Raw genomic sequence first — 26,023 nt, forward strand, 5'->3', positions numbered from 1 at the left:
TTGGAATGTCAGAGTGTCAGAGTGGATTAGTGATTCCAGATCTTTGGCTAGACAAAATAAAACTATAACTGATCAAAAAAAAAAAAAAAGAATATAAAGAGAGGCCGGGCGCGGTGGCTCACGCCTGTAATCCCAGCACTTTGGGAGGCCGAGGCAGGTGGATCATGAGGCCAAGAGATCGAAACCATCCTGGTCAACATGGTGAAACCCTGTCTCTACTAAAAATTCAAAAAATTAGCTGGGCATGGTGGCGCGTGCCTGTAATCCCAACTACTCAGGAGGCTGAGGCAGGAGAATTGCCTGAACCCAGGAGGCGGAGGTTGCGGTGAGCCGAGATCATGCCATTGCACTCCAGCCTGGGTAACAAGAGTGAAACTCCGTCTCAAAAAAAAAAAAGAATATAAAGAGAACGGTTGGGTGTGGTGGCTCATGCCTGTGATGCCAGCATTTTGGGAAGTAGAGGTGGGCAGATCACTTGAGCCCAGGAGTTCAAGACCAGCCTGAGTATCATGGAGACACCTTGTCTCTACTGCAAATAAAAAAAAAAAATTATCCAGGTATGGTGGTGCTGAGGTGAGAGAATCACTTGAACCTAGGAGGTTGAGGCTGCAGTGAGCCATGATTATGCCACTGCACTCCAGCCTGGGTGACTGAGTGGGACCCTGTCTCTAAAAAATAAAATAAGGTTGGGCATGGTGGCTTACGCCTGTAATCCCAGCACTTTGGAAGGCTGAGGCAGGTAGATCTCCTGAGGTTAGGAGTTCGAGACCAGCCTGGCCAACACTGTGAAACCTCATCTCTACTAAAAATACAAAAATTAGCTAGGCGTGGAGGCGGGCTCCTATAATCCCAGCTACTCGGGAGGCCCAGGCAGGAGAATCGCTTGAACCTGGGAGGTGGAGGTTCAAAAACAACAAAAACCCAAACAAACAAAACTAAATAAAAAATAAAATGAAATAACCTTTTTTTTGTCTGTTTTTTTCCCTTTTGTGGACAACGGGGTCTTGCTATATTGCCCAGGCAGGTCTCGAACTCCTGGGCTCAAGCGATCCTCCTGCCTCTGCCTCCCTTAGAGCTGGGATTACAGGTGTGAGCCACAGTGCCCAGCCAAATAAAGGTTTTTTTTTGAGACAAAAGTCTCACTCCATAGCCCAGGCTGGAGTGCGGTGGCTCAATCTCGGCTCACAGCAACCTTCACGTCCCGGGTTCAAGCTATTCTCCTGCCTCAGTCTCCCAAGTAGCTGGGATCACAGACATGAGCCTGTAATCTCATTTTTGAATTTTTTCTCTTTTCTCCTTTTTCCTTTCTTTTTGGAGTCGACGTTTTGCTCTAGGGGCGCACCACCTCGCCTGGCTGATTTGTTTAACTTTTATAGACAGAAATGGTCTCCCTTTGTTGCCTAGGCTGGTCTCAAACTCCTGGGTCCAAGCAATCCTCCCGCTTAGGTCTCCCAAAGTGCTGGGATTACAGGCGGAGCCACTGTGCCCTGCCACGTGTCTCTGTTAAAGGGAAGATTCCAATAGAGAGAGGTAGAACGTCCCGGAGAGGCAGTAGCTAATCAGTGGGATACAGTTCCCCAGGAGATTGCGGGGGATAGAACCCGCATCCCAGGTGAGAAGACCTTTCCCTGGTAGGAACACCTCTTCCCACACTACCGGAAGGGAGGTGTAAGGGATGGCTGTGTGTTTATTCCGGCCTGGTACAGGCAGGGAGGGAGTTAAGGGAGTTCCCATGATGGGGCTGTTGTTTTCTCTTTGAAGAGAGAGGCAAGACCTTCTGCTGAAAGAGAACAAGGTGGGTTTGAAAACGGTGGGGGGCCGGGTGCGAGCACCTTGCCGGGTGAGCATGGGGTTCCCGGCAGCACAGAAGGCCTGCTTGTGGCGAAAAAGCCACGGGTCTTCCTCAGCACCCACCCAGGGGCAGGCATGAAGTTGGGCATCTGGGTTCATCCAGCAGGGTGGAGCTGCCAAGGGGCGTGTGGGAAGGACAAGGACGTGAAAGTCACTCTTGACAGAGAATGACTTACTCGTTGGGTGTGGCTGCGGCCCAAGAACAGGAGCAGTGGGGGTCTCGAGGTGGGAGAGCTGGAAGATGGTGCAGGAGCGGGAGCTGGGTGCATTCTCTCAAAGATGGAGCCTCTCCCGGAATGAAGACAGGGTCCCGAGCGTGGCCTTGGGGCAGGAGAAGCCACGAAGGTCAGCAGGACTAGGACGAAGGAAGTCAGCAGGTGCACATGAAGGCTGGAGCACCCTCTTGACGACCTCAGGGCTTGGGGGTGGGGTGGAGGGAAGACAGTGGTCCGATGTCATTAGAGTTAGATGGGCAGTGCCCGGGACTGGTCTCTTGAAGGCAGAGGCTTCTTGAAGTTTGGAGGGAAGACAGTAGCCCGATGCCATCAAAGTTAGATGGGGAAGTCGGTAGAAGGCAGTGCCCAGGAGTAGTCTCTTGAAGGCAGAGTCTCCTTGAAGTTCAGGAAGAGAAATACTTCTGTGTATATTTTTCAAGGCATGAAAAGGCTTTCCCTAGCCCTTCACACAGGCTGCTGTTCTGGAAACATTGGTGGAAATTCAACACCAGCTCTGGGGAAAGTCAGACATCTCCAAAACATACGTGACCCACAGAAGACATGAAAGAGATGGGGGGTGGGGAGGAGTGATGGATGACGCCATAAGTGCTATCAGGAAACTCAAGTGAAATCAGAAATCTAAAGGGGAGGAAGTTCCCTCCTGGGTCCTGGTTTAGGTAGTCCACTGTGAGACACCTGGGTTACACTCAGGTGCTGTGAGTAAGGTTTAGCGTTTAGAATTGGTCAAATGTGCCGGGGCATGCTGGAACTCAGATGACAAGATAGGGTTTGTGGTTGCCCTGAGGATCTCAAGAGACAGGAAGCAGCCCTTTCTTTATTTCCCAGATACGCTATAGTTCAAATCCGTGACACTTGTTTACTCGCTACTCTATATGGAAAGTTGATAGGCTGGGCACAAGGGCTCAGCCTATAATCCCAACACTTTGGGAGGCTGAGGTGGGTGAATCACAAGGTCAGGAGTTCGAGACTAGCCTGGCCAACATGGTGAAACCCCGTCTCTACTAAAAATACAAAAAAATTAGCTGGACATGGTGGCAGGCGCCTGTAATCTCAGCTACTCAGGAGGCTGAGGCAGGAGAATCACTTGAACCCGACTGTAATCTCAGCTACTCAGGAGGTGGAGGTGGAAGTGAGCTGAGATCGTGCTATTACACTTCAGCCTAGGTGACAGTGCATCTCAAAAAAAAAAAAAAAAGAAAAGAAAGTTGATCAGCTGAAATACCATTCAGGTTCTGCAATAGTCTAACTGGTTTGTATCTTTTTTCTTCTCTAGGCAAAATAGTATCCAATCACATACCTTCTTCTCAAAGCCCGATTTTTCCACTTATTTGCAGTCTTTGTGAGTGGAGTGACTCGAACTTCTAGCAATACGTTAACAAGGAATGGACAGGAAGGTTTATACTCAGCTGTTGATGCTACCTCCCACTGTAAAATGTGTATTGGGATTCAGTTGGGGTTTGTGTTGTTGTTGTTGAAGAGCATGTCTCGGCTGGGCGCGGTGGCTCACGCCTGTAATCCCAGCTACTCCGGAGGCTGAGGCAGGAGAATTGCCTGAACCCAGGAGGCGGAGGTTGTGGTGAGCCGAGATCGCGCCATTGCACTCCAGCCTGGGTAACAAGAGAGAAACTCTGTCTCAAAAAAAAAAAAAAAAAGCATTTCTCCTAAAAAAGTTTTCTATTTTAAAGTACTTTTTTCTATAATAAAAGTAATTAATGTTTTGTAGTCATTTTGATAGACAAAGGCTGCTAATTTCTTTGCTATTTTGACCATTTAGTGTTACAGCTGAATGCTAGAATTATTTCCTCAGGTTCCAAAAGAATACAAAATGCGTTTTGAGGTCTTGTTATTGGTACATTCTAATTTAGAATATTTAGAATTGTTACATCTTCCTGGTGAGTTGAATTTTATATCATTATGAAGTGACCCTCTTTCTTTCTTTCTTTCTTTCTTTTTTGAGGAGAGTCTTGCTCTGTCACCAGGCTGGAGTGCAGTGGGGCGATCTCGGCTCACTGCAACCTCCACCCCCTGGGTTCAAGAGATTCTCCTGCCTCAGCCTCCAAAGTAGCTGGGATTACAGATGCATGCCACCGCACCAGGCTAATTTTTGTATTTTTAGTAGGGACAGTGTTTCACCATATTGGGCAGGCTGGTCTCAAACTCCTGACCTCATGTGATCTGCTTGCTTCAGCCCCCCAAAATGCTGGGATTACAGGCATGAGCCACCATGCCCAGCCGGTAGTTGGTGACTTTTTATGGCTGTATAGTGTCCATTTCAAAGGTAGGTATACCACAATTTGTACATCCATTAATTCACCCATTGAATGACATTTGGGTGTTTCCAGTTGTGACATAAAAAGAAATATATAAGTGGCCTCTGCCCCCTGTTCCTGGCACGCAGCTTCTAAAGCCGTTGGAATCTCAGGAGTGATCATGGTGTCTTTTTGTATGCTAATGAGACAACTGGTGTGGCTGGGGACCCCTAGACAGCTTAGGAGGGGTCTGGTCACCACAAAGACCAAGGCATGATCACAGGGTCAGAACTTTCAGCCCCACCCCACCTTCCCACTTCTTGGGAGGGAAGACAGGCTGAGATTGAGTTAATGACCAATGGCCAATGACTTAATAGATCACACCTATGTAATAAAGCTTCCATAAAAGTCTAAAGGCCGGAGTACAGAGAGCTTCCCGGTTCATGAACGCATCCATGTGCCAGGAGTGTGGTGCACCCTCAGCTCCACGGGAACAAAAGCTCTTGGGTTCAGGCCCCTTCCAGACCTTGCCCTATGCATGTCTTCATCTGCCGTTCATTTGTATCCTTTATAATAAATCGGCAAATGGAAGTAAGGTGTTTCCCTGAGCTCTGTGAGCTCTAGCAAATGACAAAGCTAAGGAGGAGGTGGTGGGCCCCTCTGATTTGTAGCCAAGTCTCACAGAAGTGTGGTAACCTGGGGACCCACAACTGGAGATTGATGCCTGAAGCAGGGGCAGTCTTCTGGGACTGAGTTCTTAACCTGTGGGGTCTGTGCTAACTCCAAGGAGTCAATGTCACAATCGAATTAAATTGTAGGAGACCCATTTGGCATCTGCAGAGAATTGCTTGGTGTGGAAAATCCACACATTGGGCTGGGCACAGTGGCCCACACCTGTAATCCAAGCACTTTGGGAGGCCAAAGAGGAAGGATTGCTTAAGGCCAGGAGTTAAAGGCCAGCCTGGGCAATGTAGTGAGACCCCTGTCTCTACCAAAAATTAAAATAAGAAAAATAGCTGGGCATGGTGCACACCCATAGTCCCAGCTACTTGGGAGGCTGAGGTGGGAGGATGGCATGAGCCTTGGAGGTCAAGGCTGCACTGAGCCATAATTATGCCACTAAACTCCAGCCTGGGTGACAGAAAAATATCCTGTCTTGGAAAAAAAGAAAAGAAAGAAAAGAAAAGAAAACTCACACATTGGATGTCAGAAGTGTTGCGAGTAAAACAAGCTTTTCTTTTACCAGTTTTGGCAATTACAAATACAGCTGCTATAAACACTTCCTGCAGATGTTTGTGTGGACATATGTTTTCGTTTCCCTAGAGTAAATATCCGAGAGTGGGACTGCCGGCTCATGGAGCTGTACGTTTAACTGTAAACTGTATTCCAAAGTGGTTGAACCACTTTCCACTCCCACCAGCAACTCTACGGGAGTTCAAGGTGCTCTGAGTCTTCACAGATACTTGGCATTTTATTTGGGGCCGGGAAGGGGGTTGAAAGGAGCTCCCAGGACACTGCTGCCGCTCTTACTATCGGAGTGTTCATTACACAGGGGGGTTCAGTTTATGAAAATTCATCAGGCTGTAAACTTGTATGTGCACTTTTCTGTAGGTACATTAGTCTGTATAAAAACCATATAAAATATATGTGAACTAAATTAAGTAACAATTTATTGTAATTAACATGCTTTAAAAAAATGAAATAAAGAAACCCTCAGAGTAAATCAGTAGCAGCCTGGTGTCATAATCCTTAAGAATCCGCCCCCCGCCTCCCGCCATCCATAGTTAATATCTGAAAACCAAATTAATACTTCTGAACTTTATAAGAGACATGTCAGGAGACTTAGTCCAATAATGCATATTTAATTTCATTCGTATCCTCATCCATCATTCACTTTTATTCTCAAAATTCTCATAATTGTAATATTCTTAGTTTTGTGTTTAGAACATAAAAATAAACCTTCTATTTTCAAATAATGACAATAAAGGGTGGGGCGTGAAGGGGCGTATTGGCTTCCTCCTGAAAGGGAACTCCCTTTAATGACAGAGAACAGCTCCTTCCAGAGAGAGAGAGTTTCCCTTGACAAGGGAAGGGCTTCTGCCTGGTGTGACAGGGGCGGCACCAGGGAGGGGTTCAGAATGGTTTGGGACTCAGGGACTTCAAGTCATTCCAAACCTCTAGAGAACCCTCTTCCAAAAACCAGAGTCCTGCTCTTTCGTAATCAATAATAGTAACAATGGGGCCAGGTTCGGTGGCTCACTCCTGTAATCCTAGCACTTTGGGAGGTCGAAGCAGGCGGATCACCTGAGATCAGGAGTTCGAGACCAGCCTGGCCAACATGGTGAAACCCCGTCTCTACTAAAAATACAAAAATTAGCTGGATGTGGTAGCGCACACCTGTAATCCCAGCTACTAGGAAGGCTGAGGCAGGAGAATCACATGAACCCAGGGGTAGGAGGTTACAGTGAGCCAAGATCGAGCCACTGCAAACCAGCCTGGGCGGCAGGGCAAGACTCCATCTCAAAAACAAAAACAAAACAGTGGCTAATATTTATTCAGTCCTCTCTGTGTAATGCCCCATTATGAGCAATTTACATGCACTTACATATCATGGAATTCCCATAACCATCTGATAAGGCAGGTCCTATTACTTCTCCATTTTAGCATACAGTTGATTCTCATGATTCATAGATTCCCTATTTGCAAGTTCACTTAGCTAAAATTTATATGTAAACCCCTCCCCCCCACACACACACAAATCAATACTTGCAGTGCTTCTGAGGCCATCTGAAGTCTGCACGTGCCATGTGCCTGGAGTGGGGGAAAATCCCAGTCACCCTGTGCTGGAGTCCCTGGCTGAGACCCAGCAAAGGCTCTCTCTCCGCCCTCCTTCCTGCTAGTCTACTGTAAACAAGTGTCATTTTCTTGGTCTGTTTAGCGCCACATTTTTGGAATTTTTTGCTTTTTTTGGTGGTGATCTTGCTTTATTTTATTTTATTTTGAGATGGAGTTTCGCTCTTGTTGCCCAGGCTGGAGTGCAATGGTGCAATCTCAGCTCATTGCAACCTCCACCTCCTGGGTTCAAGTGATTCTCCTACCTCAGCCTCCCGAGTAGCTGGGATTACAGGCGCATGCCACCACGCCCAGCTAATTTTTGTATTTTAAGTAGAGACAGGGTTTCACCATGTTGTCCAGACTGGTCTTGAACTCCTAACCTTGGGTGATCCACCTGCCTTGGCCTCCCAAAGTGCTGGGATTACAGGCACGAGCCACCGCGCCGGGCCGATTTTGCATTTTTAAATGGCCCCTCACACATAAGATTAATGTATTATCTAGTGTTCCTCAGTGCAAAAGGCTGTGCACTGCCTTAGGGAGAAAATACGTGTTAGATGTGCTTTATTCAGGCATGAGTTATATGCTGTTGTCTGTGGGTTTGATATCACTGGGCTGGGGAGGTGACCAAACGCAGGTGGGTCCTTGACCCCAGGCTCTTGACATCATTTCAAAAAGGAATTCAAGGATCAGTCAGAAAATAGTGAAAGTACAGAGATTTATTACAAAGTAAAAAGTACATACTCAAGACAGAGGATCGCGGGCCTACTCAAGAGAGAGTCTAGCAATGGTTTGGGGTTTCTACCTTCATGGGTTTCTTTAATCAAGATGTGGAATATTCATGAAAATTCCTGGGACAGGGTGAATATTTCTTGGAACGGTGGTGTCACCCATTTTTGCGCCAAATATGAGTGTTCCTGGAACTGTTGTGGTGCTGGTGGTTGTGTGTTTAGAATGTTAATGAGCACATAATCATGTCCTAGGGGAAGCCTAGGTCAAACCCAGCACAAGGTTGGGTCCAGCCGGTCTCAGCCAGCTTGGTCCATACCTTGGTTTTTCAGGGTCTTAGCAGACCACAGCCTCTAGCCATGTGAAACTGCTGCCTGAAATTTAATTATCCCGTGACCACCCTGTATTATTCCTGTCTCATTTTCAGTGTTAACGAGTCAGTAATAGACATCAAATAAGGCTTCTTTTTGTTTGTTTTTGGTCTGATTTGTTTGAGATGGAATCTTGCTTTGTCACCCAGGCTGGAGTACAATGGCACGATCTTGGCTCACTGCAGCCTCCACCTCCCAGGTTCAAGCAATTCTGCTTCAGCCTCCCAAGTAGCTGGGACTATAGGTGTGTGCCACCAAGGCTGGCTAATTTTTGTATTTTCAGTAGAGATGGGGTTCCGTCATGTTGGCCAGGCTGGTCTTGATCTCCTGACCTCAGATGATCCACCCGCCTCAGCCTCCCAAAGTGGTGGAATTACAGGCGTGTGCCACTGCATCTGGCCTCAATAAGGCATCTTTAAACAGAAACACACAAAAAAACAAAGTAACGTATTGATCGGTTGATAAAAATGTTGTGACCAGAGGCTCACAGGAACCTAACCCTGTATCCTCCCTAGGAGCTGTGGTTTCCAAGGAGCAGTATTCACTGTCTGTGTACTGGGTGACTTTATTCAACATAACTACGGTGAATACCAGAATTGACTATGACAAAACTCAGGTACAGAGCCTAAGCCTCATGTTTGTCACTCAGCAAAAAAGCGAAGGAGCCAGGATTTGAAGTTAGGCAGTGTCATTCTAGAGCCCTAATTTTCTTTTCTTTTCTTTTCTTTTTCTTTTTTTTTTTAAAATGGAGTAGTCTTGCTCTGTCACCAGGTTGGAGTGCAGTGGCGTAATCTCGGCTCACTGCAACCTCCGCCTCCTGGGGTCAGGCGATTCCCCTGCCTCCGCCTCCCGAGTAGCTGGGATTACAGGCGCATGTCACCACGCCCGGCTAATTTTTTGTATTTTAGTAGAGATGAGGTTTCACTATGTTGGCCAGGATGGTCTCGATCTCCTGACCTCGTGATTCACCCACCCTGGTCTCCCAAAGTGCTGGGATTACAGGCGTGAGCCACCGCGCCCAGCCTCCAGAACCCTAACTTTCAAATGTGGTCTCTAGCAAGGTCTTACACTCAAATAACATTGTAAATTCAACTCTGAATAGCTGGGAGCTGTCTCAGCCTCCCGAATAGCTGGGACTACAGGCACATGCTGAGTTTCTTCAGCTATTTCTGCACAGAAAGCACCTGCAACGATCTGTGCCCCAAGACACAAGGTGTAGGATGTAAGTGTATCATTCTCTATTTTATCCACAGGCCTCAGAAGCAGCTGGTCTGTTGGGTTTTACTCTCCATAACTTAACTCCACAGAACAGTTATGCAGTTCCCAGAGCTGTGCCTTCGATGGACACTAGGTTTCAATTGACCCCAAAGATGCTATCAGAGAATATGACTTTCCCATGGGAGAGGCTGAGTTTCCCTGAATGTTGGACCATCTCAGTCAGATATTTCTGTTGTCAGAAACCCATCAGTAACACTCTAGACTGGAGATCAGCAAATATTTTCTGTGAAGGGGCAGAGAGTAAATATTTTAGGACTCGTGAGCCGTATAGTCTGCTACAACTAGTCGACTGTGCTCTTTTATCAAAAAGGCAGCCACAGACAATACCTAATGAAGAGGCATGAGTCTGTTCCAACAGATCTTTATTTATGAAAGCAGATGGAGGGCCAGTTGCCCAGCTGCTCTAGAGAAAAGGAGGGGCTGTGGCTTATCTTTTTAATTTCAGCCCCAGCAGTAAAAATTGTCCCTATGGCCCGGCGCAGTGGCTCACACCTGTAATTCCAGCACTTTGGGAGGTTGAGGCAGATGGATCACGAGGTCAGGAGTTCAAAACCAGCCTGTCCAATATGGTGAAACCCGAGTGAGACTCTATCTCAAAAAAAAAAAAAAAAAAAAAAGTCCCTATGTTGCCAAAGAGGAAATGAAAATAGAGAGCCACAGTCATTTTTTTTTTTTTTTTTTAGACAGAGTCTTGCTCTGTCGCCCAGGCTGGAGTGCAGTGGCACGATCTCAGCTCACTGCAGCCTCACCCTCCCGGGTTCAAGCAATTCTCCTGCCTCAGCCTCCCGAGTAGCTGGGACTACAGGCGCACGCCGCCACGCCCGGCTAACGTTCTGTATTTTAGTAGAGACGGGGTCCTGAGCTCAGACAATCCGCCCGCCTCGGCCTCCCAAAGTGCTAGGACTACAGGCGTAAGCCACCGCGCCCGGCCTGCAAAGCCTATTTCTAACTAAAGTCAGGTCCCATACGCTTCCCTCTACGTTGCGTTTTGCTCCCGTTATCCCAGGTCTTACAATCACAGAGCACTTGATGAGACCGTTTCCGCGTCTGTAAAATGAGGCAAGTTCTTCACTGTGCTATTGCGGAATTAAGCCACTGGACCTGAAGGCAAAGTGCTTAGCACGGGCGTGGCACGCTGCGGGTGCACAGAAACGCTCGCTGCCACCCGGACTCTATCCCGCACCCCAGAGCCCCGCCAGGGGCTGGAGAAACCAGGGAGGTAGCGGAGGAAAGCGAAGGGCGTGTGCCCGCGAAAGGTCCCAACAGGCGTTTTGAGGTCGCCTCTTCAGGCTTGGCCGCCGACGAGGTGCGTCTGAGCTCACCCAGCCCAACCCGATCATCCAGCGACCCCCAAGACCGCAGCGGGAACAGCTGGGCAGCCGAGCCCCGGGAACGCCCACTTCCGCCACAGACCTGCTCAAAATAGCTCTTTCTGGCGGCGCGTAAGACTTGGCCCGAGCCGGCTCCGGGGAGGCGGGGCTTGAGCGCAGACACCCCCCGCCCCCTTCCGTCTCGGCTGCGTTCGCGACAGGCTCCGCCGCAGCCGCTCCCTGCTCCGGTCAGGCCGTCAGCCCTGCCCCTCGTGACGTCATTTCCGGAGCTTGGGCGGAGCCCGAGCAGGGCGCGCTGCCTGGAGCTGCCTGGGCTGAGCTGCCGGCCACGTCCTCGCGCCCGGCCTCGGGCCCGTTCCTACCGTTTCAGGGCCGCCGGGCCGCCGCGGGCCTACCGCGCCCGGGTAAGGAGCTCGCGCTGCCGCCCGGGGAGCCGCTGTCAGGGCTCCCTGACCGGCTTGGGACTGAGAGACAGAGGTGGCGGGCAGGAGGAGGGTTTGGATGGGGCACTAGGGGCAGGGAGTGAGTGGGGTGAGAGAGGCAGGAGGAGCGGCGGAGGGGCACGCACAGAGTGCAAGACGCTGAGGAATGCGGGTGAGGAGTGTGAGGAGGGAGGAGGAAACGGAAGGAGTCAACTGGGGGCCGAGCATGGCTGGGGGGCCCAAGAGGCAGGGAGGGAGGAGGGTTGGAGGGGGTCCCCGACTGGAGAAGAGGCCCCCTTGTCCCATTTTGGAAGCAGAATGGGGAAACTCGTATGGGGGGGTGCATTTACCCTGGGGTCTTTCCTGGGCAACTCCAGGCCGGAACTGGACCCCAAGAAGTGTTTCCCTTAGAGAGTTGAGTGACCCGGACCTATCCCGCAGACCGTCTCTCTACCTGGGTGGAGGTTGTGCATTCCCCCAAATTCCCTCCCCTGCCCGTCTGTCTCCCTGCCTGCTTCCCCCGTTCGAGTCACTTAGTAGCCCCCGTGTGGCTGCTTAGGATGTGCACGTAACCTTTAGGCTGATAGGAGGATCGGCCTCCTCATGCGTGGTTTGCCACAAGAAATAATCATCATGCTTCGAAATCTGATTTTAACGACTTGCAGCTATCCCTTGTTCCAGGAAAATCTCTAAAATTTTAATAAAATCAGCAAGGGAAATATTTAAAATGCAAATTTTTCCATTTATAAAGTGGATCTGCCTAATGGACAAAGGAATGTCAGAGCTACCCACGTTATCAGCAAAAACTAGGCCCTAGCATTCAGCTGTGATACCGAAACTTCCAGAAACCTGGAAGCAGGCAATGTAGTTAATGTAATGTAATAAATATCCAATGATCCAGGTTCCCATCTGCCACGGAGTCATATCCTTTGAACTACGGGACAGTGTCTATATACACAAAGCCATAGGTCTGTGTTCCTTGGGCTTCTGCTACCAAAGTTCAGCGAGGTGACGTGTCAGGGTTAGGTGCCTTTGGTTTGCCCTGTATTTGTTTTCGCGGTTCCTACTCCTTGGTATCTGTAGCTTGCCTAATTGGAGTGGGGACCTGGCCATGTTGCTGCTGAGTGAGTCTTAATATATTGCCTGATAGAATGTGGGGGTAACTGCTGTGGTCCTTTACCAAGCTTCAGGATTACTTGTGTTGGGTCTTTGGAACCTCTCTATGCCAGAAAAAGGAATTAAGCTATTTCTTTTCCTTTTTTATTTTTTTAAGAGATGGTGTCTCACTGTGTTGCCCAGGCTGAACTCAAACTTCTGGGCTTAAGCAGTCCTCCCACCTCAGCCCCCTGAGTATCTGGGATTACAGTCATGCAGCACCATGCCTGGAGTCCAATTGTGTGTAACTTGCATAAAATGCCCTACATATAACAAGCCAAGGTTGGGAACACAAGAATTCAGACCATATGCCTTGGGAGGCATCTCAAGATCACAAACCAGAAAAGGATAGGGAGGTTGACACACACGGGCACAGTCTGGGGGCGCCTTTCTCATGGAGTGTCACCTGCCTCAAGGGAGTGCCCTGCTGCACCTTCCTTGCAGATCCTATGGGGAGCTGATCCCTGAAGAAGGGAACGCCCAATGCCAGTCTAACCTTCCGTCTCTCCATCTGGCCTGGTCTCCAACTTAATACAAAGTTCATTCTCTTTTGCTCATTCCCCTCTTGCCCCTGGGGTCTCTTTTTCTCCATCCGTTGTGGTCTGAGACCTTGATCTATCCAGTCTCCCTGTACCAGATAATGAGAATAACTGGGTGGGTCCCGAGACCCCCCACCCTAATTTTGGCCTGAAGTCCTTGCAGGGGAAGCAGTTATTTTGAATGTTGTTAATGGTTTGTCCATCATGAGTCAACTTATAAAGATGACCACAGGTCCCCACATGGGATCTTGACATTTAGAATATTCTGTTGGGAAGTGGAGCCAGGACCATAGCAGAGGGATGAAGTCACAGTACAACGAAGGCCTGTTCGTGACTACACGGTGGCCAATTCCTGTTTCTGTGGGAGTGACCACCAGCCTACTGGCTGGGAGGGAGTAAGTGATGATGGTATCCAGCAGAAGTTTCCTGAGAAACCCGTGGAGTGTCCTGAGATAGCCTTGTGAACATGCTCCACGTGTGTGCTCTCACCTTTGTGTGAGTGATTTTGCATGTGTATGTGTGTGCACGTGTGACTGCACACATGTGGCACGTGTACATGTGCAGATGGACATGCGTGGAGCTGTATGCACACAAGTGTGTGTGACTAAGTGCATGTGTGGCTATGTGTGCACACGTGGGCATCTGTGTTGGGAGCAGGCCCATGGTGGTCCTTGATATCACCACCTACTGATACCTGCCCATGATAGGAGGTGACGAGCTGTTTCTGTAATCTCCTGAGTTCTCCTTAAATGTTCATCAATAAGAGAATAATTCATGCTGGTGAACGTCTTTGTATTATGGCTGTATGCCTGGATTCCTCTAAAGTTTGGTTAGCTCCAAGGAAAATGTCCCTCCTGGTATATGGATCATGTAGTCTCTAAATTATCAAAATCAATGTGTGACACTGTATCAGGTGGGATAACACTGTGCCCTTCTGCCTAGTGGCTTAAAGTACTTGAAGAAAATAAGCTGTTTTCTTTCCTAGGAGCCTTTCAGAAATGTTTTCCAAAAGTGATACGTGCTTGTTTAAGGAAAAAAAGATATGAAGTAGAGAATAAAAATCACAGGTGAATCCATTCCCCAATGATAATCATTAACATCATAGTTCAAATCATCCCAGACCCTTGAATAAATGTATCTTTTAACAAAATAGGATCGTGGTGCACCCGCTTCTGTGTAACCTGCCTTGTTCCTTTATTGATGCATGCTGTAGCTTCCCATGTCAGTAAGTAGAAATGTGTGTATTTTTAACAGTTGCCTTAGTATTTTATCTATGAATGGGGCCATACTTTACAGAACTATTCCAGTGTTTTACTCTTTCTAAATAATGCTGTGAGAAGTATCTTTGTAAATCATCTTTGGACATCTGTCTGAGTGCTCCTTAGAAGAAACTGCAGTAGAAGTTGCTGCATCAGAAGTTTTTGTTTGTTTGTTTGAGACAGAGTTTCGCTCTTGTCGCCCAGGCTAGAGTGCAATGGCGCAATCTTGGCTCACTGCAACCTCCGCCTCCTGGGTTCAAGCAGTTCTCCTGCATCAGAAGTTTAGACATTGAAAGCTTTGATCCATGCTGTTGTTTTCCCAGTGTAATGAATGACCTATTGAATGCTGCTCTTTCTGTGCCTCCCTCCTCATAGAATTTCCCCCATGCCTTTCCTAAGAAATGTGGACTTTTTTCAATCCCTAGATGCGTCTGTTCCCAGAGCGGAGAGTCTACCTTCGTCTCGCATGTGCCACAAAGGATGGCATGGCCCAGGAGTGCCCCACCACGTGGCTTTCACCCCCTGCAAAGCCAGATCTCGCCCGACAACACAGTGCCAAGCCCACAGCTCTCCAAGGAGAAAGATGGCCCAGGCTGGGAGCATGCCCTTAGCAGCAGCCTCTGGTGAGTGTCTAGGCCCTTCAGGCTGGGCCTCCCTATTGGGTGATGGGACAGTGAGCCCAGAGGGAGCTTTGCAGGGTCACCAGAGGGTCAAGGGAAAAGGAAAGACAGCCAAGCCTTATTGTAACCAAGGAAGGCTCAGTCTGTGGCCCTTACCTGTCAGAGGCCCTGCCTCTCTTTTTTTTTTTTTTTTTTTTTAATTTTTTGAGACAAGGTCTAGTTCTGTTGTCCAGGGTGGAGTACAATGGTGCAATCTTGGCTTACTACAACTTCTGCCTCCGAGGTTCAAGCCATCCTCCCAACCTCAGCCTCTTGAGTAGCTAGGACTACAGATGCACACCACCATGCCCGGCCAATTTCTGTGCTTTTTGTAGAGATGGGGTTTTGCCATGTTGCCCAGGCTGGTCTCTGACTTGTGAGCTCAACCCACCCTCTGCCTCGGCCTCCCAGAGTGCCAGTATGAGACATGAGTCATTGCGTCTGGCCGGGTGACCTTATCTTCTGAGTGGACTGGGGTGGTGGCCCATGGACAGCATGGGGATCACGCGATCCCCTGCGACCCTCTTCGGCTTTGTGACACAAATGCAAGTTACCTCGGAAGGTTCTCCCTGAGCTTGGTGATGCCGTGGCACTCACAGCAGCCTCCTCTGTGCTGTGGGGAGGCTGCGCCTCACTGATGCAGAACGGTGGAGGGGTGCCTCTTAGCAGAGGATGACGAGAGGCTGTCGCCACCCAGGAAGGAGAAGGTCCTTGTCTGTTTTAAGGCAAGGAACTGGACAGGAAGATGGGAAGCAGGAGGTTCATTCAGTAGATTGAGTCTGAGCCTCCCTCCTGTAGCCGGAACACCAGCTGTGAAGCTGGCTGACGTGCTAAAGCAGGAGCTGGCAAGTTGTGGCCAAATCCTACCTACTGCCCGTTTGTATAAAGTTTTATTGGGACACAGCCATGCCACCGTTCATATCTATTTCAGGGCTGCCTCTGTACCATAATAGCAGAATTGAGTAGCTAAAACACAGACCAAACGGCCCACAAAGTCGCAAATATTTGCCATCCTGTCCTATGTAGAGAAAGTGTGCTGACCCCTGCCCTAGAGATTTGTAGTGAGGGGGCAGCAAAAGGCCCAGGCCTGGGGTACATTCAGAAACCAAGACCCTCCTCACCCATAAGAAGCCCCTGCCATATCGTCTCACCTTTAACTCACCCAGAGGACTTCAAATCGTGGCCTCAGGCCTGGGGAACATCTGGAACCCAGGGCGGTAGCATTTTAAAGGTGTTCAGTAGATATCGCTAGCCCAAGAGAGAGCTGTTTAAATACGCGTGTTTATCAGAAGCCCAGCTGCACTGCCTTGCCCATGGAGGATTATAAGTTCTTTGTGCCCGAAACCTTCAGTTCTGCCCTGCGTGATGTTGGTCAGTTTCTTCTCTCCCCATCCCCCCACTAGCTTTTTTTCTGTCAGAACAAAGAGTGCTTTTTGTACTCTAGATCTGTGGTTCATAAGACCAAGTAATTTTTCTAAACCCATAACCCATCAGGAACCCTTACAGACCATTTTAAAGTGAAAGCACCATTTGAAGCTAGAAAAAAGTTAGTGACCTTGGAAACAGACTGGAAGTCTCATGGAACACACCAGCCTTCCAGAGAAGTGTGTGCTCAAAGACCTTTCTCCAGCCCTGGGGCAGCTTCACAGCAGTCCCCGTGGATTAGGCAGAAAGCCACCCAGGGGCTTTGTGTTGCAGAGTTGCTGCTTTTGCAGCTCGAAGTGCTTCTTGGGTGGGCCGCTGACTAAGCCAGGCGCCATGCTAGGTCCTTGCCCAGATGATCCCATGTCACTCCCATGCAGCTCAGCGGGGCTCCGAGGTCCTGTGGCTGCGCACGTCACTTGGTTAGTGAGCTTGGAAGCTGGGATTGGAACCCAGGCAGTGCTGTTGACTGCTGCGTGGACTGCCAGTCTCCCACTCCCTGCGTGGTCCCTTGTCCCTATTGTTGTAGCTTCCTCAAGGGAATGGCAGTGAACGCTGAAAGAGCTCAAAGGCAGCTCCTGCCAGTCCTGCACTCAGTGGCCCCTTCATCCCTGAGTTACCAGTGGGCAGCTCACCCAGCACCCCCAAGACCCAGTCTGCCTGCAGCTGTGCAGCTGGGGCCCCACCTTGCTGTGGGCTGCTGCTAAGGGCTGCTTTCCTCTTGACTGTTTTCATTATTTTATCTAAAATAATGAATCAACCAAACCAGATAATTTTTTTTAAATATGTTAAGGGCCGGGTGCAGTAGCTTATGCCTGTAATCCCAACACTTTGGAGGCCAAGGCGGGAAGATTGCTTTAGCTGAGAAGTTGGAGACTGCCCTGGGCAACATAGAGAGAACCCTGTCTCTACCAAAAAACAAACAAACAAACAAACAGAAAGTGTAGCCAGGTGCGGTGGCATGCGCCTGTGAACCCAGCTGAGGTGGGAGGATCATTGGAGCCTGGGAGGTCAAAACTGTAGTGAGGTACGGTCGTACCACTGCACTCCAGCCTGGGCAGCAGAGCGAGACCCATCTCAAAAAACTAAAATAAAAATGTGTTAAGGCTTCCGCATCACTTCTATGGAGCATTAGAATGAAGGAGAGGGCTTTGCTTTATAGCAATTTGGGGTGGCTGTGGAGACCACTGCAGTCTCTGAAGAGGGGAGGTCTCTCATTCTCATTCACTCACGCTTTCATTCACTGAGAGACACCCTCTTGTGTTAGGTGCCTGGATTGCTGCCCCTCACTGGCTGCCCCGCCTCCCCTCTTGCTAAAAGCACCTTCCTGTTCTTGCCTAAGGCCCTGTAGGGACTCCCATCCCCCTACCATGAAATCCAAACTGCCAGGTGGCTCCTGGGACCTCCTAGCACTCTCCAGACTAATCCCCATCTCACCACGCTCTCCCTTGCCTCTGACCCTGTCTGCTGCTCCCTCTCTACCTGCCTGCCCACCTCCACCAGGTGGATCCCCACCCAGCTTTCAGAACACAGCCCAGGTGTTGCTTTCCAGGAAGCCTTCCTTGGCATGCCCACCACACCACCACTGGCTGATCTGTGTCCTCTGGGCCCCTGTGGCACCCTGTCCTCTGGGGCCCAGCCATCCTTGGGGCCTCTGTCCACATGCTGTCTCCTCCCTGCTTCCCATCACTGAGTCACACTCTGTGCAATGCATGTGCCAGCCTGCAGTCACCTCTTTTCTCCAGGACTGCAGGTCCCTGGAGAAGAGGTTGTGTGTTTTTCATCTTTTTGTCCTAAGTGTACTGCCTGGCACATGAGTAAGCACTCAGTAAATATCGGATGAAAGGATGGATGGATGGATGGGTAGGTGGGCGGATGGATGGATGGATGGATGGGTGGGTGGGTGGGTGGGTGGGTAGATGGATGGATGGATGGGTGGGCGGATGGATGGATGGGTGGGTGGGTGGGTGGATGGATGGATGGGTGGGTGGGTGGATGGACTTATGGAGGGACAGATGAGTAGATGGATAGAATAGTGGGTGGATAGATGGATGGCCAAATAGTCTCTCCCATGTGAAAGGCATAGTCACCTCTCACAGGGTGCACATGTGGTGCATTAGGCTTGATTTGTAATATGCAGACCGTAGGAGAAGTTGAAGAGGAAGACTTGACCAGTCTTGGTGATGAGAAGGCCTTCGCCCTATGAACACAGCCAGGTTTTAGCCCTCTCTCCTGCTCTTTTAAACGCTGAACTCTAGGATGGGAGAATGGGAACTTTTGCAGGTTGAGACTCACAGCGAAATCAGGTCAAGAAGTGATCAGGTGCAAAGCACAGGGCAGATCATTACTACACCATGCCTGAGGCCTTCCTGGGCACCAAGCCCTGGTCTCAGCACTTGGCTCAGTCTGCGCCTTGGACCCTGCCAGAGCCTCCACAGCAGGTGCTCTCAGGCAAGGCTGTGTGTTGCTGGCCAGAAGCCTTCTGACCAGCATGCTTTCTTGACCACAGATCCCTTGGCCAAGCAGGAGGGAACCATTAGCAGCCTGAGGAGCTGGCTGGCTGGGAGCCTCAGGGACTGCCCAGCCTTGCTTCCAGCTCATCCGCAAGATGTGGACAGCTCTTGTGCTCATTTGGATTTTCTCCTTGTCCTTATCTGAAAGCCATGCGGCATCCAACGATCCACGTAAGTGAGAAAGCTGTGTGACTGCTGGACGGGCCCACGTAGCCACAAAGCATGCTGAGCCCATGAAAGCAGCGTCTGCAAACCCAGGCCAACACGTCAGGAACCCCAGCCCTCCCAGGTGCTGGGCAGGGAAGGGTTGTCAGGCCAAGCTTCCTTCTCCAGGGCCATGGTGGGCAAGGAGCCCCCAGCAGGACCAGGCAGCTGAGCCCTGAAAGGTTTGCTTGCTTGGCCTGCAAGATTTGATGTCATCTCTAAATTGAATCTTCACTGGGGAGTTGGTTCCTTCATACATCAGATCTTTAGCTGCGTTCCCACTCTGTGCCATTCATTTCCAAGAATTCCTGCAGTGAATCCTTTCACAAAGCCAAACATTCTTTTATGATGTGAGTATCTGTGCGACAATTTCTTTGCTTTGTAAACCTGGTGTGCGTTCAGTGGGCCTTTAGTGGTAAATCACACCTGTTGTGTGAGACTTTTACTCTGATGTTTTGGGAATTGGATCAAATAGTGCAGCTCTGAAGCCTTCAATGGGCAGGGGGTTCAGAGAGGGCAAAGAAGTTTTAAAATCAAATTGACAAGGGCTTTTTCAATGGGCTGCATGCCAACCATGGGAAGAAAGATGGGGAGGAAGCACGTTCATGCGTCATCTGCCCTGACTCCAGCCGGGCTGAGGAGGGGGCCCCACAGAGCCAGCCTGCAGGGCTGGGTGGAAGCCGATCCCTGAGCAATCCCCCTGCGCATGATTGAACATGATTCTTTCTCTTTTTCTCTTTTTTCTGAATTTAAGGCACCTTTGTCCCTGACAAGATGTGGCATGGATTAGTGAAGAGGAGTGCATCTGTGGAAACAGTTAATAATAAAACGTCTGTGGATATAACCATGGCAGCACCTTCTCCTGTCATGTTGACCAAAGGGACTTCTTCAGCCCACCTCAACTCTATGGAAGCCACACCAGAGGACATAAGCAGGACAGATGTGGGTGAACCAGTAACTTCAGGAAGTGCAGCCGGTGGTGCGGCCTCCAGCACTCCCACGACTGTGGCCTCCAGCGCTCCCACAACTGTGGCTTCCAGCACTTACAGGTCTGCGGCCTCCAGCACTCCCACGACTGCGGCCTCCAGCGCTCCCACGACTGCGGCCTCCAGCGCTCCCACGACTGCGGCCTCCAGCACGTCCAGGTCTGTGGCCTCCAGCGCTCCCACGACTGCAGCTTCTAGCACTTCCAGGTCTGCGGCCTCCAGCGCTCCCACGACACTCGCACCACCTGGGCCCACGTCCCTGTTCACAGGGCAGACCCCACCTACTACCGCTGCTGGGCGCCCATCTCTCAGCACAGCCCTCGTACAAGTGCCAAATAGCAGCTCGTCGCCAAGAACAGCAACCCTGGCCACATTGGCCACGCGTGCTCAGACTGTAGCGACCAGAGCGAACACGAGCAGCCCCATGAGCACTCCCAGTCCTTCCGAGTACATGACCGGTGACACCACAAGCCCTACACCCCCTACACATCCCCAAGCACAAGGTCCCACTCGCCAGGTGTCAGTGGACCAGCCTGTGGTTAACACAACAGATAGATCCACACCGCCCTCAAACACAACTCCAGAGCCCACTACCACCCCTTCTGTGGTTTTGGTGTCCTCCGCAGTGGTGACCACCCCCAAGCCACAAGCCAAGGAGCCAACTGCCAGCACAGTGCCAGCACCTCACGTTAGCCCAGTCCCTGAGGTGGAGGCCACGTCCCTCACAACACAGCCAAGCCCCACGCCATCTACCCCAAGGGCCACTGGGCCACGCACACCCCAGGCACCGGAGCAGGTAGAGACTAAAGCCCCACCAGGTAGTGATTCCACTGCGCCAACACCCAGGAGCTCAGGGGACCCTACGATGCCAGCCACGGACTCATGCCAGCCCAGCACCCAAGGCCAGTACCTGGTGGTCACTACCGAGCCCCTCACCCAGGCCGTGGTGGACAAAACGTTCCTCCTGGTGGTGCTCTTACTCGGGGTGACCCTTTTCATCACAGTCTTGGTTTTGTTTGCCCTGCAAGCCTATGAGAGCTACAAGAAGAAGGACTACACCCAGGTGGACTACTTAATCAACGGGATGTACGCAGATTCCGAAATGTGAGGGCGGCGGGGCCTGGTGGGAGGCGGGCCCCTTCCTCGTCCTTTTCCTTTTGCCTTTGAGACCAAACCAAGTGCTTCCAAATTCTTTTGGTGCAATTTAGGAGATATGCCAGATGCTTAAACACATTTCATTGCATCAGATAATTCCATGATCACTAAAGAGTTGCTGCTTTTTTCATATTTATTTTTGTAAATGATCCTGTGCCCAGGAGCAGCTGGGGGTTCCACCTCAGGGTGGGATGGGCAGAGCCCCGTGCCCCCAGGTGTCAGAGCCTGACCTGAATTAAAGGACTGACTGCTCTCCGCAATCGTGTGGGTGCGTCCTCTCCTCGGGGAACCTTTCTGCCATGCACGTGGCGGGGTTTTCTGTAAACATGCAACATCACACGGCACCCTAGAGGTTGACAGTGTCCTGGCCACTGTCTTGGGCTTCTTCCTGGTATCCACCCCCATGCCGGTGCTTGCTGGGAGGCTCCTGGTCTCCAGAAGAGGACACAGCCAGCATCTTTAATCGTTTCTGACATGTTCAGTGGTGAGCCTCCTGGAGCCGGCTTTGGGGGTGAGGGAGCTGAATTCAACGCATCACCCCCATGGTGTGGCCAGCTCCACCTGAACCTGCACAGAACAGAATTCATGATCCTGCCCCGTTCATGAGGTGGGGTCATTATCGTTAGTCCTGAATAGGCCAAGTCCCTTGCTCCAGGTCACCCAGGACCCCAGGGGCAGGCCTGGGATTCCACCCCCGAGCCCACTCCATCAGGACAATTCCTCTGGATTCCAGGCTCCCCATCCTGAACAGCAGCCAGAGCCAGCACTTGTTCTGTGCTTATGACGTGCTTGCCCTGTCCCTGTGCTGTGTGTGTGTAACCTGCTGCGTGAGTGTGACCTGCTGTGTGAGTATAACCCACTGCGTGTGTGTAACCTGCTGTGTGTGTAACCTGCTGCATGAGTGTAACCTGCTCTGTGTGTAACCCACTGCACATGTGTGACCTCCTGTGTGTGTGTGTAACCACTGTGTGAGTATAACCTGCTGCACATGTGTGGCTGTCGCATTGCCTCAGCCCCAGGAGATCAGCACGACAATCTCCATTTTGAAGATGGGACCATTGAGGCACCAAGTCAAGTCACCTCCGGAGGGCCAGAGTCAGGATTGAACCCTGGTCCTAGAGTCCCAGCTCTTTGTCTAACTAGGTTTCTTTACCACCTGCCCAGCCTGAGCTTGGCCTTCCGTCCATTTGCCCACCTGCCCAAGGCAACAAGAGCTGATGGGCCACACATGACCAGGGCATCCTGTAAGGCCATGTTCTCAGGCCAGGTCTGCAGCTGCTGAGATCTGGAGCAAGCGACGGAATGTTCTGGAGCTCAGCTTATTCCTTTGGGAAATGGGGAGAGAGAGCAGCATGTGTTCTAAACATGGCAGTGTGGGGCCCCACCCAGAATGGGTCACAGAGTCTGCTGCAGCTTCTCAACCACCTGGCCCTCAGGGAGAGCTGGTCTTTGTCTGGCATCTCTAGTCCCCCGCTCACTGAGATCGTCCTGGGCTGGGTCTGGGTGTCCAGCTTCTCATGTGAATTCACCTGCTCCAAAAAGGATGTCAAAGGGTAAGACAGTAAACTCCCAAACCATTTCAAATCACTTCAAAACCAAGGTTGGAGAAATACCAAGGGCCTCTGCTGGGCACCTCTACATCCAGGGAATAGGCCACTGGGATCCACAGAGTCAGCCAGTTCCCCCGCCCGCCAGGGCCCCAGTTCTTTTTTTTTTTTGACAGAATCTTGCTCTATTGCCCAGGCTGGAGTGCAGTGATGCGATCTCAGCTCAGTGTAGCCTCTGCCTCCTGGGTTCAAATGATTCTGCTTCAGCCTCCTGAGTGGCCAGGATTACAGGCACACACCACCACGCCTGGCTAATATTTGTATTTTTAGTAGAGATGGGATTTTGCCGTGTTGGCCAGGCTGCTCTCAAACTCCTGACTTCAGATGATCCACCCACCTCAGCCTCCCAAAGTGCTGGGATTCCAGGTGTGACCCCTCACCTCCATCCTTGGGGGTCCTATTCCAAATCCCCTGTCATTGTTCTCTCTTGGACAGCATTCCTCCTGGACCACAGGTGCCTCAAACTCAGCATCCAAGGCCGAGCTCAGCATCAGCCCCCAGGAGTGTTTGGCCCCAGGGGTCCTCCCTGTACCTAATGGCATCCCCACGTGGGCTACCAGAAAGTGCTTCCCCCTGAGTCCAATCGATGATCCTTAAGGTTCCTGTACTCCGGCCGCTTCACCTGTCCTGACCCCAGCTGCTGCCCGGGCCTTGGGCCCTGCCACCAACTGCCTGCCCACTCTGCTCCCAGACAGCCTGGCACATCTGTCTTCTACCCTGCAGCAAGGTACCCCTTAAGACACCAAGCTGACCACTCTCGTCCCTGCCCAAAGCCCCACATTCCTCTGCCCAGAGCGCTGCAGGCCCACTGCAGCCCCCGTGGAGCGCCTCGCCAAGCAGAACTTGAGGTGCCTCCATCACAGACCTGTCCAAATCCAGGGGTCCCAGGCTGTCTCTTCCCTGCCTTGGAGGCCACCAGACTGCGAGGTAAGCCAGGTGCTGTCCTGGCTTACACAAAGTCCCATTCAACTCAATTTATCAAGTGCCTAGTGAGCACCTACTGTTTGCCAACCCACTGGGGATTCAGAGATGACGTGGCTCGGGAGCCCGCGGTGTGGTGGGTGAGACCTGGCCTCGTGAGGAACACCATGAAGGTGAGAGGTGGGCTCAGAGAAGGCGCCTCCCCAACCCTGGGGAGTTTAGAGAGCTGGGAGCCCCGCCTTCAGGCTTTCTGTTCCTGTGGCAGGGGCAGCGCTGGCTGACCCCGGGGCCTGGCGCGGCACTGACACACAGGAGGTACGCAGTCCCTAACTGATGGGTGAGAGTCTGCACGGAAGGTGCCAGAAGGCCAAACAAGTGAGAGTCCAATACGGGGCTTGGACCCAAAAGGAGCTCTCTTCCCTTCACGGTGAGGAAACTGAGGCACAGAAAGGCCAAGTTGCTTGGCCAAGGTCATTCACCAAGCAATGGCAGCACAGGATTCTCACTGGGTCTGTCTGTTTTGTCTGCAAATGTTGGGCGTGGCTCCGGAGCACGCGGCTTCAGAGCCCTGAGAGCCTCAGCAGCCAGACAAAAGCCAGCCAGCTTCTCTAGGGGCAGCCCCGCATCTCCCAGAGGAGGAAGTCCAAGGGCTCCCCCTGGTGGCGGACGAGGCTCCCTGCCTTCCTTTTTTTTTTTTTTTTTTTTCTTTTTGAGACGGAGTTTCTCTCTTGTTGCCCAGACTGGAGTGCAATGGCACAATCTCGGCTCACAGAAACCTCCGCCTCCTGGATTCAAGCGATTCTCAGTCTCCCGAGTAGCTGGGATTACAGCTGTGAGCCACCACGGCCGGCTAATTTTTTGTATTTTTAGTAGAGATGTGGTTTCACCATGTTGGCCAGGCTGGTCTCAAACTCCTGACCTTCGATGATCTGTCCACCTCGGCCTTCCAAAGTGCTGGGATTACAGGTGTGAGCCACCGCACTCAGCCCCTCCCAGCTTTCTTCACCAGCCCTGCTGCTGGCCTTGGCCAGAGACACCCTCCCACCCTCCTGCCCCCTGTGTCTATCACTCCCCTGACACCAGGGAGCCTTCCTGGTTACTCCACACCGGAGAACTCTGGCCCTCCTCGGTTGTTCCAGGCCGAGGGCTCGGATCCCACTGTGGGATGGATTGTTCTAGGTGGAATTAGAACATTTGTGCCTGTAACTGTCTCCCACCAGACGGAATCCACGAGTTCAGGGAATGCAATAAACTCACAGGCAGCCCCCGGGGACTCGGTCCCAGAACCGACCAGCTGGGTCAGTTGGGACAAACCATGTCCACACTCAGCCACAATTTCTGTATCTACAACTTTGCTTCAAGATCCAGCGCGGTGACTGACAAGAGTCGATAGTTTTTGAACAGAGACTACGTGCGGCTGGCATTGAATGCTCTGTTGTTACGGTCTTCCTGCGCCCAACGCCAGCCCGACTCATCCTCTGCACAGCAGCCAGAGGATATTTTAAAAACACAGCTCAGCTCCCAATACTCCCCTGCACAGCTCCCTCTGATGGCCTCCCACTGTGAGCAGGAAACAAAATCCAAACATTTGAAGTAAAAATGCAGATGAAAAACCAAGGAAGTGCGGGATCCAGGCAGAGAGGGCAGCAGTGCAGAGCCTCCAGGTCAGATCCAAGGCCACAGGTGCGAGGAGAGAAGGGCCCCGGGGAGAGTGGGAGAGATAGGCCGAGGTCAGGGGACAGCAGCAGGGGAGGAGTGGGGCGGGCCCAGGAATTCGCAGGGGACTCACGTTATCCAGTTCAAAATTTAAAAGATTATTCTGTTGCTCGAGGATGAAGTCTCAGGCTGAGATGTGCTTTAGAATGCTTCCTTACCAGGAGAAGGGGGCTGGGTAATCATGCCACAAGACACAGGTGGCTGCCGTCCATCCAGGATGGACGATGGGGTGACGGAAGTGGTGGGTCTGTTTCCCACTCTCTCCATGTTTGTGTGTGTTTAGAAATTTCCATCATCAAAAGTTAAAAGAGGCCGGGGACAGCGGCTCATGCCGAGGTGGGTGGATCATTTGAGGTCAGGAGTTTGAGACCAGCCTGGCCACCATGGCAGAACCCCGTCTGTACTAAAAATGCAAAAATTACCCAGGCGTGGTGGCGGGTGCCTGTAATCCCAGCTACTCAAGAGGCTGAGGCAGGAGAATAGCTGAACCCAGGAGGTGGAGTTTGCAGTGACCTAAGATCACACCAGCACACTCCAGCCTGGGTGACACAGTGAGACTCTGTCTCAAAAAAAAACAAAAAGTTAAAA

The 26,023-nt window shown here is 51.1% G+C and overlaps 1 protein-coding gene across 7 annotated transcripts; it reads left to right on the forward strand.

Moving 5' to 3' along the window:
• Positions 1–11,164: 11,164 nt before the first annotated feature.
• On the forward strand, positions 11,165–21,453 carry CUNH11orf24 (chromosome unknown C11orf24 homolog). Of its 7 annotated transcripts, XM_012452956.2 has the most exons (5): positions 11,492–14,060; positions 14,147–14,218; positions 14,678–14,875; positions 18,843–19,017; positions 19,805–21,453. In XM_012452956.2, exons 4-5 carry the CDS (start codon positions 18,942–18,944, stop codon positions 21,142–21,144), a joined length of 1,416 nt encoding a protein of 471 aa, XP_012308379.2. In that variant the 5' UTR covers positions 11,492–14,060; positions 14,147–14,218; positions 14,678–14,875; positions 18,843–18,941; the 3' UTR covers positions 21,145–21,453. The 7 variants fall into 7 exon arrangements, with proteins under 7 accessions (XP_012308378.2, XP_064220732.1, XP_012308379.2 ...); XM_012452955.2 differs by lacking the exons at positions 11,492–14,060; positions 14,147–14,218 and adding an exon at positions 11,165–11,281; XM_064364662.1 differs by adding an exon at positions 11,264–11,281 and having other exon boundaries at positions 13,979–14,875.
• The last annotated feature ends 4,570 nt before the right edge of the window (positions 21,454–26,023 follow it).

The sequence above is a fragment of the Aotus nancymaae genome, unplaced genomic scaffold (genome assembly GCF_030222135.1).
Source record: "Aotus nancymaae isolate 86718 unplaced genomic scaffold, 86718_ANA_hifiasm-v0.15.2.pri h1tg000059l, whole genome shotgun sequence".
Taxonomy (NCBI): Eukaryota; Metazoa; Chordata; class Mammalia; order Primates; family Aotidae; genus Aotus; species Aotus nancymaae.